General features: G+C 38.9%; 1 protein-coding gene across 1 annotated transcript; it reads left to right on the top strand.

Moving 5' to 3' along the window:
- Window positions 1-11,916: 11,916 nt before the first annotated feature.
- Window positions 11,917-12,789, top strand: prr15 (proline rich 15). The gene is given in 2 exon segments (NM_001292293.1): window positions 11,917-11,944; window positions 12,205-12,789. A coding segment is annotated over 1 exon segment (327 nt). The 5' UTR covers window positions 11,917-11,944; window positions 12,205-12,228; the 3' UTR covers window positions 12,556-12,789.
- Window positions 12,790-16,644: the final 3,855 nt, after the last annotated feature.

The raw sequence follows: 16,644 nt of genomic DNA, 5'->3' as shown, positions 1-16,644 counted from the left end.
TCTGTGTGGCTGCCTCTAGGCAATGACTTACAAATAAATCATTCAGGCAGCTGGCTTTTTGTTTCGTAATCTTACTTTAACTTTGCATCTCATTAATTTAATGTAATTGACTTTGACAGCAACTACTTACAATGGGATTTTCCCATTCTCAGTACACTCCACCAAGGTCAGTAATTTTACTGACAAACATAAATACCCGATGCTAAGACTTGCAAATTTATCAACGAATGGAGAATAATCTCTTCATTTTCCAGGATTACAAAATAATCTCTATCCTTTTAGAGTTATTATTTTTTGAGGACTATAAGAGTCACTCTGAAATGTGTGGGTAGCAAATTGAGAATGATTGCTCTAATACTTCAAGCATTTAACTTACATTGAGAGAAGTGTTGAACTAGTGCAAACAACTTGGATTTCAGAAGATTTGAATATTGTATCTGGCTTCAGTAACTTTGCAGGAAAATGTGTATTTTTAGATAAAATATAGTTTTCTGCTAAAGGTAGCATGAATTGGAATCTAGGCTTTGGTTAAAAAAAACTTAGAAAGATTTCTCCTCTGTCACTTTTCCGGAATGTACCAAGAATGTGCTTAATGAAGCCTTCCCATTAGGAGTGACACCTGAACATCTCTCCCATTAGGAATGACGCCTGCTACATTTTTTCCATCATTAGTGACATCTGAAACATCTCTCCCATTGGGATTGACAGTTGGGAAATCTTATCCATTAGAATGTGTCACTCATTATAATAAACCTTACATTTGATACATTTGATACAGTGTTTTATCACACTGCATCAATCCTAATCATATGAAACGCTGCAAAGTGAAACCCATAAGTTATTCATTATATCTGTTCCTTTCAGCTGCTTTTTGTTTCTTGTATTTCACTTGACATAAACGCAATGAAATAAAGAAATGTCTGGAGACAAGATCTACCCTTACGTGCTTATGGGAAAAATATTTTTTTTAGTATTCTCAATTATTAGTGACTTCTCAACTTGGTGACCTAGCAGCCCTATTGAAACTTGAAAAGCCATTCCCATAGAGTATACATAAAATTAATCTCCAACATGCTAATCTTGACATATAGTAGTTCTGTAAAGGAAGAACCTGCAGCTGCTAAATAAAATAAAATAAAATCTGTTAATCTCAATTTTTCCTCATCAGGTCTCAGTTTTATCAATCCTGATCAATTTCCATTGTTGGCTTTGTTGCTTTTCCCACAAAGTCAATAACCTGCTTTTCTTTACATTTCACTGACAAACCTATTTATATTCAATCTTGGAACCAAGCCAGGATTGTTAAACCCCTTAAGACAAACTCCGGACATGAAAGGTGCTATATAAATTTATATTTATTGTATTTGTATATTCACTGATATTTCTCAATGTGGTGATTACGGAGTCCTGTAACATATTGGTTAGAGCACTTGCCTCTAGCTAGAGGACTTGGGTTTGATTCCTGGGCAGGGCGAAACGTTAGGCAAGTTTCCTTACTCCACACACTTCTGTTTACCTAGCAGTAAGTAGGAACCTGGTTGTTAGTCGATTGTCGGATCGCTTTTCCAGGGGTAATAATCCCTTAAAAAAAAGTAATAGTTTGGTCAACTCAATCCACGACTGTCTTTGGGACACTGCTGTGCACGATTAATTGGCTGCTTGTTTCGCCCACAAGATACACAGTCAATTCACTTTACAGTATATCCTGTGAAGTGGTTTGAGACGTCTCAAAGACGTGATAAGGCGCTATATCAAATGCAATGATTATTATTATTATCTACAGTTTGCTACATTTCATTTTTTAAAAAAAATCTGTTACTAAAGATAACGTGAAGTTTAATTTCGTTACATTAGAAAATGGTATAAAAAATTCAAATACGTCCTTCCATCTAGTTTCCATGCCATTAAACTCAAGTAGGAATGCCAAGCTTGTAATCACCTTCCGTGACACATCCTGAAGTACAAGTATAATATTTTCAGTGAATATTGATTCACTATTTGATATTGGACAGACTTCAAACACAGATTGTTTCTAAATAGTGAATCACATTAGGTTGCCAGCCCTCCAGATAGACAAACATACTGACACTTTCTACCATTTATTTCTACTGCTGTACATCTAACAATGTGAATTAACCTTTCCATTCACCACACACTGCTTCCTCATATAACAATCTCAGCTTTAGAGTCTATTACGTTCACTCTGAGAGACAAGGAAGGGAGTCTACCTGTTTGCATTGCTTATTGTTCTTCACGCTGTTTGAATAAACTGAACAATGAATCAACTAACACCCCTCAGTCTCTTTCAATTCTCTGGCAGGTTCTATGGTTCTATCCCATACATGCCTTTTGGCCCAATTTCAAATTCACAATTTAGTACTTTGAAAAAAGAATGAAGTCAACCTGAAAAATAATCCTAATTTATTCTTAAAAATATACTTTTGAATTGCAAATTGTAATGTAATACATTTTTTAAGTTAATAAATAACCTGTTAAAATGCAATAGTTAGACTTAGCTTTTAACCCATCCTCTCCTGAAGTTATGCATCATGCTGACGTATGGTTCCAAGTAACTCACCCAAGATTGAGTCCTGTCGGTGAGTCATCTCACACCTTATCACGTTATATCATCTTAAAGTGAATTTAGTGTTTGGGTTATGTCAACATGAAGGCAAAGGGAGTAGCCAATCTGCGTCACTAGTGTCCAATCAGCAACAATGAGATGAATAGCCAACTAATCTGAATTTGATGACTTTGACCAAGAATTTGTTCTCATTGCACTTCTGAATAACTTTAAAGCAATAAACAATGATACAATGAAATAAACCAATTCAAAATACCTCATCAAACAAGGATCTTCCAAATATGTGTTGCCTAAAAATCGAGGTTTTGCCAACATATTTTCATGAGGATAAAATGCAAAATACTACGGATGCTGAAATCTGAAATAAAAACAAAAAGTGTTGGAAACACTCAGCAGGTCAGGCAACATCTATGGAGAGAGGAAAGTAGGTTAATGTTTCAGGTCGATGACCCATCTGATGAAAGGTCATCGACCTGAAACGTTAATTCACTTTCCTCTCTCCATAGATGCTGCCTGAACTGCTGACTGTTCCCAGCCACTTCAATATTTTTTCATGAAGATAATTGCCCTTCAATCTTCACATCCTCCCATCTCAAACATGATCACTGCTTTAAATGATGTTTGGCCCATTATATATATTTTGGAGGTATTTAACGTTATTCTGCACCAAAATCTGACAATAGAATTACAGTATATTTGCAGAAAGAGGCTATTTGAGTAATGCTTAAATTCATTTTAATACGCCATAGTAATATGTAACTACTTCTCTTACAGTTAATTGATTTTGGTGATGACAGTACAGAGAGCCAAGCGGTTCACTAGTAGTCCAGGGCATTGCTGATGACAGCACAGCCAGTCTGGCTCATCGGCGGTACCTGGTCGCTGGGGGCAGGGAGTCATCTCACTCAGCTCCTGGTAATAATAATAATCCTTGCATTTGATATAGTGCTTTTCACATCTTCTAGACGTCTCAAAGCGCTTCACAGAATACGCTATAAAGTGAATTGACCTTATATGTGTGGGCGAAACACGGCAGCCAATTGCACACAGCAGTCGTGGATTGAAAATTACCAATTTGTTATTGTCTTTTTTTTTGGAGGGATTATTATTAGGCGTGTGGAGTAAGGAAACTTGCCCAAGATTTTACCCTGCCTGGAATTGAATCCAAGTGTCTCGGTTGCAAGGCGAGTGCTCTAACCACTGAGCTATAGAACTCCCTGAAAGCCAAAGTGGTAATAGGTAGGGTGGTCCTAGCTGGACAAGCAGCAAGAAACAACAACAAAAACAACATAATTAAATCTGTATAGCGCCTTTCATGTCGGGAGGATGTCCCAAGGTGCTGGACAGACGGAGTTACGGACCTGAGCTGGATGTCGGGATCGGGGAGGATGGAGGGCAGGGGGGAAGCAGGGAGATCGAAAGCACTGTTGAAGAGGAGGGTCTTAAGATGGGTCTTGAAGGTGGTGGGAGGGGCGAGGTGGAGGGACTGCGGGGTGGAGATCCAGAGGAAGGGGTCAGAGTGGTGGAAGGCCCACCCGCCAATAGTGGGGCGAGCGAGGCGGAGGACATGAAGCAGGTCGGGGTCTGCTGAGCGGAGGGAGCAAACAGGATGATAGGGGGTTATGAGGTCGCAGAGATAGGGGGAGCACGATCGTGGTGGGCTTTGAAGGTGAGGACCAGGATCTTGAACTGTATCCTCTGTGTGATGGGAAGTCAGTGGAGTTGGGTTTGCTTGAGAAAGCTTGCTGGACAGTGCTATCAATGACAACCTATGTGGTTTTAGCTGGTTAGACTCCAGCAGTACCCCAACACACACTCTGGGGCCCCCAAGCCTTGATTCTTGCCAACCTGCACCTAATACTTTCCAGAATTAGGTAAGCAGGATGCCTCCCTCCAGGGAGAGAATGCGCATTCCATTCCAGCAATCTATCTCTGGGATTTCCACGTAGGTGGGATGCACGGAAATCTCAGCTTGGTTTGGATACTCTTAAGCACGATGATGGATTTCCACATTTGTCAGACACCCATCTGATCACAACATTTTTTAAAATTAATTGAATAGTTATGAAAATGAATCCTCAGTTTACTGATGAAATATATTAACCCAATAACAGGTATTTCTTGTTCCCTGTGTTCTTAGCAAGGTCTCCTGTATTACGGTTCATTTTCTTTTACTGTTTAGTACAATTCTACATTTTATCCCTATGCACTTATTGTTTCTTTAGCTGAACTGTGAAGGTGCCCAGCGTAAAATATTTTTCATGATTTAGTTTTAAATGTGCACTTTGAATGTGATGAGATGTGATAGTGATTTATGCTGCAGCAAGGTTACAAACTACTTGTGTCCCTTTGGTACATGGCCTAGGTGGTTATTCTTCATATGAATGTTAGATATTTTACATCAAGTTCAATTTTGTTTGAACACAATATCCATAGAGCATGCTTCCCAACAGCGTTCAATGGTTAGTTACCATGACAGGGAACCCTGGTATAACTTGGAGATGTAGAGGACAAAGATCCTTTACCCTTCTCAATAACAAGAACAAATTGCATTTATAAAACACCTTTCACGTCGTGAGGATGTCCCAAGGCGCTGGATAGTGAAGGGCTTGCATCCGAGCTGGGGGTTCGAATCAAGAGGGGTGGAGGGCAAGGGTAGTGGAGTATGACGAAAGGAGTAACTGGATGGGATGGCTTCAGTTTCTCCTCTGGCTGAGCTTAGCTAATTCAGTACAGATCAAAGACTGAACCTGACACTTCCCTGGTCTGTTTTACTCAGTGAAGTTTATTTACCAACCAAACCATTGAGGCATGGAATATGAGCACTGTAAACAGGTGAATTTAAATGTGAAACATGCTGCAGTGAATGAAAATATTATGGTCTCCATTACATTAGGCAGCTGTACAGTTATAATTTCCTCTCCACAAATACAGATTATAATATCGTTGGAAATAATATTAGATGATCACAATAGAAGGTGTGTAAGGTAACCTTCACTCTTTAACCTAATTAAAGGGAGTTTCTCCTGGTGTCCCAGCCAACATAAACAACAACTTGCACTTATATAGCACCCTCCACGCAGGGTAGTGTCTCAGAGCGCTAAACAGTGGTGGAGCCTGACTCCAACCAGGGGGGAGTGGGGAGTGGCCGTAATCACAGTCGAAGAGAAAAGTTTTCAGGCGGGACTTGAAAGAGGGGGAAGAGGAGGCAAGGCAGAGGGATTGAGGGAGAGTCTTCCAGAGTTTTGGGGTGTAGTGCCTGAAAGTGCGACCTCCGATGGTGGGGAGGAGGTTGCAAGGAATGAGCAGGAGGCCGGTGTCAACAATCCCCCAAATAAACAACAACAACTTGTATATCACACAAGGTATGATCATGGAGCGCTTAAAATTGGTATTCACTTATGGCCTTCAAAATATAGTCAATTCATTTTACAGCATATTCTGTGCAGTGCTTTGATCCATCTCGAAGACGTGATAAGTAGCTATGCCAATTTGCTCTGTGCAAATTGGCTGCTACATTTGTCTACAAAGTTACTTTACAGTATATGCTGTAAAGATTTTTGAGATGTGAATAATACATTTTTAAAAAAATAGGTTTTGCATGTTCTTTAATAACTGTTTTGCATGTACTTTGAGCTAAACATTCTGCTAGTACGTAATCAGGCATGTCATTGTACTCTGAGTTTTTGTATTGGAAAGATGTATTACAAAGTTGGCAGGTCACACCTTCTTCTTGTGGTTTATGTCACAGAAACTGTTTTGTATCCACTTCAGTGTTATGTAGTAGCCATAGAAGCAACAACAGTTTATGTATGGGTGGGACTTTGAATGTTACTATGCATGTGCGAAAAGCTGGTCAGACCAGCGACACAAAGGAAATGGATTCCCAGTGTACTATAATTTAAGTTAAATCATCCTGTTTATTGGAAGACATTCAACCTCTCAAATTATACCATTACATTAATGCAGTAATGAAGCAGCTTTATTAAAAGAACAAATAAATGTACTGACACCAATGGCTCAGAATTCCATTAATCATTTACCAGAGCAGCTGCACAGCTATGACTAGAAGCATAGAACCAATGATTTTCTAAATATCTGGCTGTGGACAGATATTTGCAGAGTGGTGAGAACAGCAACATTTCTACTGAGAAGACATTAGTAGAATGTGACCATATTTGTTTGAGAGTCACTTTCATATTTCAGAAATCAGGTTTTACTATAGAATCTGAAAGAGGAGAATATAATAACAGCCAGCATGCATTCACACAAGGAAGGACACACTTGGCTAATCTTATTGAATTCTTTGAAGATGTAATTAATAAAGTAGATGAAGGAAATTCAGTCGACGTGGTTCATCTGCATTTCTAAAAGGTCTTTGATAAAATGCTGTGTGAGAGGGTCATGCAAAAAATAGGAACATGTGGAATCATGGGAGAGATAACAGAATGGATTAAGGAAGGATTAGGAAACTGAAAGCCAAGGGTAGGAGCTAAGGATATCTTCTCAGACTGGTAAGAAGTAGGAAGTGGTGTTCCATAGGGATCCATGTTGGAATGGTTACTGTTCACCATATACATAAATGATTTGGATTCAGGTATAGGAAATGTGATGTCAACATTTGAAGATGACATCAAAATGTGGGACATGGTAAACAGTGAAAGGGAATTGCAGAAAAATGCAGGAAGACATAAACAGACCAGCAAAATGGGTGGATAGATGCTAAATGAAGTTCAGTGTAGGAAAATGCGAAGTAATTCACTTCGGCAGGAAAAATAAAGAGGATGTCTACAGTAGTAGGGACCAAATAGGAGTAAACAAACAAAGAAATCTGGGGATTCAGATCCACAAATCTCTAAAAGTAGTTACACTTAAGGTTATAAAAAGGCTAATGGGGTCTTAGGCATAGGTTTACCAATAGATGATACCAGAGTCAGCAGGTTACTGGTATCAGGATAGACTGGACAGGTTAGGAATTTTTTTGCTAGTGTAGAAACGTTTAAGGGAGGACTTAATAGAAGTGTTTAAAATTATAAACCGGTTTATTAAGTTTAGCATAAATAGGCTGTTTCCACTGTTTGGGGAGTCAGAAACCAGGGGACACAAATATAAGATAACAAGTAGGGGATCAAAAAGAAAATTTAGGATAAACTACTTCATCCAGAAGGTAGTGAGATTGTGAAACTCGCTGCCTGAAGCAGTGGTTGAATCAGATTATGTAGATGCATTCAAGAGGAAGCTAAACCTTCACATGAGGGAGAAGGGAATAGAGGTTTTAGGAAAAGAATGGGTGAAGACTCGTGTGGAGCAAAAACACTGACAAGGACGTGTAGTCTGTCTCTATTCTGGAAATAATTTGTAAGTCTTTGTATGTTATAGTCACAAATCTAGGTCCCAGCCAACAGCAAATAGAACTGTAAGGAAATAATCCTCTATAAATCTGTTCACAGGATTGGTTTGGATGAAGAAGGCACATCAACCCTTTTGATCTCATCTTTTCAAAATACCTAACCTACTTTCTTCCAATCACTGCATCAAGCTGTTTTTAAATGAATCCAATCCTCAATCACCCTTCCTGGTAACCTGTGCAACTTATTAATTAATTAGATAAAGAAATATTTCTTGATGTCTGTCCTAAAACTGCCACTTGTCATCCTTTTCCACTGTCTTGATGTGTTCCGTATTGTTCCGGGTTTACTTTTTCAATCCCATTAATTTTATACAGCTCTGAGATATCTCGTGAAGAAGCCTACGTTGTCAAATCATTTCTCATAGAGCATTCCTGTAACACAGGGATCATTTTGTTGCTCTCCCCTGTACTGCCTCTGGAAACTGTGCAGGCCCCTTATGTCAAGACAACCGGAATTGTACACAGTGTTCAAGGTACAGCCTGACTAGAATACTGTATAGTTTGATCCCTGTGTACTTTGTATAATGGACACATAATCCAGCCATTATGAATAATGGTTAATACATGATTGATTCCAACCAGAGAGAAAGTTACTGGTGTGGAAAATCACTGAAAGGTAAGATCAAAATAACTGTAGTGGACCTATTTGGATAAGAATGGCAGTCTGACTTAGTCGGCAACACGCTCCCCTTTGAATCAGAAAGCTGTGGGTACAAGTCCCCACATCGGGACTTTGCACTCATAGTCTAGGTTGACATTTCAGTGCAGTGGTCGTGGTAGGGGCTACACTGTTGGAGGTACTGTTCTACCAATGAGACATTGAACTGAGGTTGTGCCTGTTCAAGCAATCATTAGAAATCCAATAATGCTATTTGAAAATTAAAGGGAGTTTGTTCCAATGTGTTGGCCCACAATTTCCAAGATAAAATAGGTTGTTCACTTCTGGCAATTTGTGGGACAATACTGTGGGCAAATTAGCTGCTGGGTTCACTGATACATACACAGTAGACTTTTTTATTTTACAGGGAAATCTTGTGAAACATTTTGAAATTACACGATAGGGCACTACTGTATATCAAAGGCAAGGATTTTTTTTAACTGCTTCACAAATTAAAATACTATACAAAATTACATTTGTATAGCACCTTTTCGCGTCAGGAGGACAGTCAGAGATTTGGCCCAGAGCAGGGGGGTTGTGATCAGGGAGGATGGCTGAAGATATGGTTGAAGAGGATGTGCCATGAAGGAGGCAAGGGAAGGAGTGAGGCAAAGGGAATGTGGGATGGAGTTCCAAATTGCTAGACATTGTGGGGGGGTTTAGAGAAGGGGAAATAAATATCTTGAATCTTTGTTCAAAGTACCAACTTCTGAAAAAAGCCATTTTGAAGAACTGCTTGATTAAATTTCATGTTTGAGAAAGCATGTGCAGGATTCCATCCATCCAGAAATGACCAGAACAAATAGTCTCTTTCGACAAAACGCACCTAATCTAAATGCCTAAAAACCAACAAACAACAAAATCACATTTGTGGAAGCAGTGACAATTTGGTGAAGGCAAATGGAAAGAATAGTTGGCACTAATGCACAGGTTAAGGCTTTTCTTCAAAATGTTTGGAGGCACTTGGTTAACATTGTTATATCATGATTCCAGTTGCGCTACCAGATACATCATGATCCCTTGCTGTGGCCTAATCTGCCAAATGCTGGAGCTGTTGAGTCACCTTGAATATCCCCCAGCATCTGATGAATAATAATAAGAAGAATCCCATCGTGCCTGTGCTGGCTCTTTGAAAGAGCTACCAACTAGGCTCACTCGCCCACTCTTACCGTATAGCCCTGTAATTTTTTCCTTGTTAAGCTTCTACCTTTTGAAAGCTATTATTCAATCTTCTTCCACAGGCAGTGCCATCCAAATCGTAAAAACTTTCTGGGTAAAAAAAAATTCTCCTTGTAACCCCTCTAGTTCTTTTGCCAATTATCTTAAACCTGTTTTCTCTGGTTACCGACCCACTCGCCAGAGGAAACAGTTTCTCCCTATCTACTGTATCAAATCCCCTCACAATTTTGAACACAGCTATTAAATCTCCCCTCAAGCTTCTCTGCTCTAGAGAGAATAATCCCAGCCTCTCTAATCTCTCCACATATTTGTAGTCCCTCATCTCTGGTATCATTCTTGTAAATCTTCACTCTCTACAAGACCCTGACACCTGTCCTAAAGTGAGTTGCCCAGAATTGGACACAATACTCCAGCTGAGGCCTAACCAGTGATTTGTAAATGTTCAACATAACTTCCTTTCTCTTATACTCTAATCCTCTATTTATAAAGCCAAGGATCCCATATGCTATTTTAACAGTTTTGTCAGCTTGTCCTGCCATTTTCAAAGATTTGTGTATGTGAACCCCCAGTTCTCTCCTTTCCTGCACCCCATTTAAAATTGTACCATTTATCTTATTTGTTTAGCATCTACACACTTGTCTATAGTTTATAAGTGACATAAATATGGAGGTATATGGTATCAATGGTGTTACTCCTTTTTTTAATTAGCCAACAATGTACTATTATCTTTGCTGTGATTTTTCCTGTTACTGTCCTTTTTATGCGGAATAGACTTTGATAAATATATATTTACACATATAATTTTTTTTGTATATTGTTCACTAATTGCCATTGTTAAAGCAGTCACTGTAAAGATCATTATTGTTGTTGGAAGTGTAATAAAGATCAAATGAACCCATGACCTGGATGTAAGTTTTTTAAATCCATCTTGTACTATTTGGGACATCCTCCCGACGTGAAAGGCGCTATACAAATGTAATCTTGTTGTTGCTGTTTAGCGGATCCTGTGCAGGAGATTGATAAACTGGCATGTCCTTGTGACACAATAAATTAAAGCCATAATATAATACCAATATATAGGGTAAAGGAGATTTTGACAGCTAGCAGGGCTTCTTAACACAACAGAGCAGTCCCAGGTGGCAATAATTCGTGAGTTACTGGTCAGGTGGAATGAGTCTGAGCTCCAGCCTCGGAGATTTCCTATTTCTTGTGTCATTGCTAGGTGATGGGAGTTTGTTAACCTCACTAACCGACCAGTGCAGGCTGTGATTTGTTCTGCTGCTTTCCACTTACTGGAAATTTTTGGGGAAGATGTATTTCTCGCCCAGAATATTTGCGCACGATTGAACTGGCGTTGGTAAAGTGACATTTACCTCCACCTGCAGCTCCAGGCAGCAGCACACACCTGAGGCGGTGGGTGGAGCCCCTGCTGCACTGGGCGCACGTCAGGCTGAAGCGGGCCAATGGGGAGCGGTGCGGGGCAGGCAGGGGGCGGGGTGGGCCAGCCTTACCTGTGCAGGTTGCAGCTGAGAGGAGAGCAGCCACTGGCTCACACACTAACCCACTCCGCTCCTCTCCTCCTGGTGACTTGCTGACCTGTTTCACCCACATTTGGACACGAGAAAACCAACTGCATGGACTTCCCGCAAACATGGACTAACAGCGGCCGCCGGAAAGAAACCTCTGGATTTGATACATAAGTTGTTGAGGAGGTAGAGGCGACTCCAAGGCTTGTGAGAAGCAAACAGGTGAGTGAGAGAGAGTGAGAGATTGAGAGGGTGAGAGACTGAGAGATAGTGAGAGTGAGAGAGTGAGTGAGAGAGTGAGTGAAAGAGAATGAGGGAGTGAGTGAGAGAGACAGAGAGTGAGGGAGTAAGTGAGAGAGACAGAGAGTGAGGGAGTGAGTGAGAGAGAGAGACAGAGAGTGAGGGAGTGAGTGAGAGAGACAGAGAGTGAGGGAGTGATGGAGGGAGGGAGGGAGGGAAAGAGGGAGTGAGAGAGTCCGGGTGCAGAACTGATGATGTGGAGCACAGATCATAAAATTCGTGATGGATTTTTATACCTATCATAATTTTTTTAAACTGATTTCACCTCTAGTGATGGCTTATGTAATGTATGTCACTAATACAGACACTCATTATTCTTGTCTTATTGTAATGTATGCCACTGTATATACAGATGAACATTATTTTTGTCTTGTTTAATGTATGTCACTGTATATACAGATGAACATTATTCTTATTGTAATATATGTCACTGTATATACAGACACTCAATATTCTTGTCTTGTTTAATGTATGTCACTGTATATACATTATTTCTCTCTGTCACACACACTTGGCTTGTGTAACCCTATGCTTTGTACTGTTGCAGTCGGACTGAGGTGGGAGGGAGAGAATGGCTGACGGTGGTGGAAAGACCAACTGGTGGAAATCCTTCACGGTGAAGAAGAAGCCGAAGGAGTTGGCGGAGATCGGGGCAGGGGCAGAGCATGTGCAATCGGCCACAGACAAAACGGGGGCCCAGGAAAACAAACCCCCCAACCTGATCGAGGACAAGGAGTATCCAGACTCCAAACTCTTTAACGAGAAATCCACCCGCAGGAACCTCAACATTTCCCGCTCAGGGCGCTTCAAAGAGAAGCGCAGGGTCCGGGCTGCTCTACCCGACAGCCCCAAGTTTTTTGAAGACAACACTCACGGGAAGTCACACGAAGAGAAGTAACCCAGAAACAAAACAAAACACAAAACAATACAATCCACTCGCCTTTTTTTTCAAAAAAAACAAAAGAAAAGTTTTTCACGTTTCCTAGGATTTGTCAACAAGACTCTTAAACTGGAGATTGTTTTGTTTTGCAGCCCCTTAATTTAAATAGCGATGAGCTGAAATTAAAGTGTCAATTTATAATACCTTGAATATTTCATGAATTATGCATTAAATATTTATTTGTCGTAATGCAGATCCTTTCTGCTTTTAGTTATTTTTTTACCCAGGGCTATAAAGTTCTCCTCCATTTCCTTCATTCCCCTGTTCAGGTGTGTGAACTGCAGCAGTTGAGGTTGATGCACTGCGTGGCTTTAGAAATATGAAGAAAACCCGGTTCTGACTCAGAAACAGCCTTGAAAGTAATGTTATTGCTTCAGAACTGACATATACTTCTTAAGAGACATGTTTGTCTGTGACTGTTGTGCAAGTTGAAGAACACAAACCCACGTTGGACTTCCGACCCCAACAACTGTTTATAGTCAAGATCGAAAAGGAGCTGGATTTTATTTTAAAATGTTTTAAAAAAAAGTGTTTTTTCTTGTGGGGTAAAAGTCAGAGCTTTATTGTTTGATGTTTGCAGACGGCCCCCTTTTTTTATTTGGAGGTTTCAGTGAAACGCAGTGAGGTGGTCACTATAAAAGTTAATGATTGACATAAAAAAACACTCAAGAGTGCAACACACCCAGTAACTCAACACGAAGGAGCTTTTTATATCGAGCAGAACACTTTACGGCTGGAGTTTTGCCACAATATCTATCTACATAGGTATATTTGCGTCGGGTTTCAATTTAACTCTAAACACCATGTCCTGTTATGAAGGTGATGCTGATTTTACTGTCGATCACTCACTTCAGGTTGGCCGTCAGGTCAGGTAACTTAAGCCAACCAGGTAGTGTAAAAGCAAAGTGATGCCTGGGGATCAATAGCCGCCAACGGTTGCTGTGTTTCCACATTTAGACAGATCGGATAAATATTTATCTTTAGACAACGTTACACTGAATATTGCGACTGCAGACAGGAGGGGAAGAAAGTTCTACCTGGTTGGAAGCTCTTCCTGGGGACTTGTCATATATTGGCAGTTGAGATAAGTGAGCGAGTTATCAAATCTGTCTCCCAAGTGCAATCACACAGATCAGTGCAAATTTTTATCCTTCATTTTATGGCTGTACTTTACATGTAAATGAGTTCAATCTCGTATATGGTATGTAGCTTCTCAAGTCCCAAGCAAATGTGTGGGCAGACAAAATTTTGAATGGGGTCTCTCTCCTGTCATTTGCAACACTGCATGTGCTATTGCACTAGGTTTTCATTCCAAAATCCATAAGGTATGCTTTTTAAAATAATAATCCTAATTGATCTTGGAAAAGTTCACAGCTGGTTCCTCTGTAAATTTTCATGTCTGGTTAAATTTGAAAGGAATTCTTTACCTCCCAATTTTATGCGATGTCTATTTGCATTCAAAATTGCTAAATGTTGATGTTTTCACATAGCAGTAAAATCAATGCCCATGTGTAAGTAGACACAAATGCCATTCGAGTTGAACACTATCCAGAAAGAGCATGTTTTCCAAGATGGCCTTCTGGATCATAGATCTATACCTGAGTAGAAATTAGCAAGTGCGTGAGAAACACGCTTATATTATTATGGCCTCTTATATTAGGTTTGGACCCAGTGCAATCACTATAATATTCAGTGCTGTGTGTGCATTGCATATTATGTTGTTATCTTGCTATTTATGTTAACAGCAATATTTTAATATTGCAGAATTCAGTTTATTCACACAAATTATGCCACTTTTTCAGCACCTTGGGACGTCATCCCGACGTGAAAGGCGCTATACAAATGTAATCTTGTTGTTGTTTTCAAATGGTACAAATGTCTTAATTTATGCAATGCTGACAGGCATTCCAGAAGCAGAATACATTGTAAGCTGACATGACCATTTTATCTATATTGCTGCATTAGAACCATATAAATTTATAGCATAGAAGAAGGCCATTCCGTCCATTAATTCTTATAGGAATTGAAAACTCTTCAATATGTATATATTTACAGCTACTTTACTTTTGGAATTCTCTAATGGCAAATGTTATGGTAACACAAAAAACCTTTCTCTCATGAGTATTCACAATTAACAGTATTTCTGTATTAAATTTAAAATAAATTAAATTTCTACAGTTGCTACAACAGAGCAACATAATTACATGAGATGAAGGCTTTCTATTTAAATTTTACTGAAGTAAACAGCAGTATTCACTGATATTCACTGATATCTGGGTAAAGCTTGACAGACTTATGAATGTATTCACCCAGACTCAACAGAGAATGGAATGGATGATCCGATCAGAATACAATGAAGAGTCAAGAAACAGAAATGGGTATTTAGATAAAGTGAATGCTGTAATTTAAAACATGGATTTGAAAAGTTTTGACAATCCAAACGCTATCCAAAACAATCACCTTGAATATCAAAAAAGAGGATAACAATTGCAGTTTTATTGCAGCACTGAGGCTGTCAGTACTTTTAAATAATGATATTAATTATTGGATTGGCATAATTAACAACAACAACAAATTACATTAGAATAGTGCCTTTCGCGTCGGAAGGATGTCCAACAGCCTATTGAGATAATAATAAATAATCCTTACATTGTACTAATAAGTGTCAGAGTAATAAATGAATATTTTATGTTTTGGTGAAGTAATTGATGGTTTTCATTCAAGAGTTTGCTAGATGATGGATTTTTCCCATAAACATCAGAATCAAATACATAATTTTATGTGAGAACTGAAAAGAACATATATATGCCTGTTTGTAATGTTTACATATGAAATTATGCAAATATTTTGGTTCTTAATCCATTCAAATAGTATTCACCAAATATTAATTTTGTGCTCTGTAGGTTGCTAGGAAGTGTGACTTAATTGTGCGTGTGAATCTGAGCAAAGTAAATGTGCATAATAAAAGCCTTGTTTACTGGGGAAGTCCAGTGTCTATACAGTTACTGATAATTGAAGAGTATAGGAAGGACAAATTACATCACATACATTATACCGTGTTCAGATAGGATGAAAAAGTAAAGATATAATACAGATTCTATGCTAAGAATACAGAGGCAATGAAAAGCAAATATTTTCAGTTACCTGCACTGACACACAGTTTAAGAATTATTACATTATTCAATATTTAGCGTAGAATAAGCTCTAGGGTAATATTCACTGTATTTGATATAATGCCTAATCACATTGAAACATCTGGAAGTGCTTTATTGAGTTTTTGTGTAAAGTGCAGTGATTGTACATTTGTACTTGAACACCAGTCAATTGTGCACAGCAATAGGAATGAAGTGAGTAGCCATGTTTTAATAATCATGATCATCTATATCACAATGGTCTTAACTTCTATTAACTGTATCTTTTTAAAAGCCAAATTAGTTCCCTCTTCATCCCTTGTCAAGATCCTCTTTTCTGTTTAGTGTTTATTGATGTATACTGTTCTGTTTAAAATATATTGTTCTGCATTTCAAGCCCATATTTCACAATAGCAAACATTGCTAGTGTCAGGAATGGAGTCAGGATATTGAATAGGGCAGTTGAGAATCACTTCAGATATGTTGCTGAGTCTTTGCTATTTCTAATATATTCCAAGTGTGGGGTACGATTTGCTTCTGTGCTTTGCCCTGGTAAACGTGATTTCAGCGAAGTCTTTTATGTCTTTAAAATGCAAGACATGCTACTATATCTCCAAATAAATGGTCTCATTATTGAACTATTGAAAAGAATGTTTTGAAATGTTTGTGCTGTGTATTACTTTGTGTTTGTTCTACTTGAATGTGTACAGCCAATGAGTGTATAAGCGATTGGCTACAGTTATACCTTTAATAGGAGTACACTGGTACATTGTGTCCTTGAGAACTTGGCATTGTAACAAAAGTTATTCCAGAAAGGAAATGTGTGAGAGATTCTGAGGCATGATATTCCAAGTTTGCTATTGTAATTGTTGGTGATTTCATGGTTACCAATTTTTTAAATATATGTGCATTACTT

The sequence above is a fragment of the Callorhinchus milii genome, unplaced genomic scaffold, assembly GCF_018977255.1.
Source record: "Callorhinchus milii isolate IMCB2004 unplaced genomic scaffold, IMCB_Cmil_1.0 Scaffold2, whole genome shotgun sequence".
Lineage (NCBI taxonomy): Eukaryota > Metazoa > Chordata > Chondrichthyes > Chimaeriformes > Callorhinchidae > Callorhinchus > Callorhinchus milii.
The sequence above is the reverse complement of the archived record's forward strand: the minus strand, read 5'-3'. Positions and strand labels throughout refer to the sequence as shown.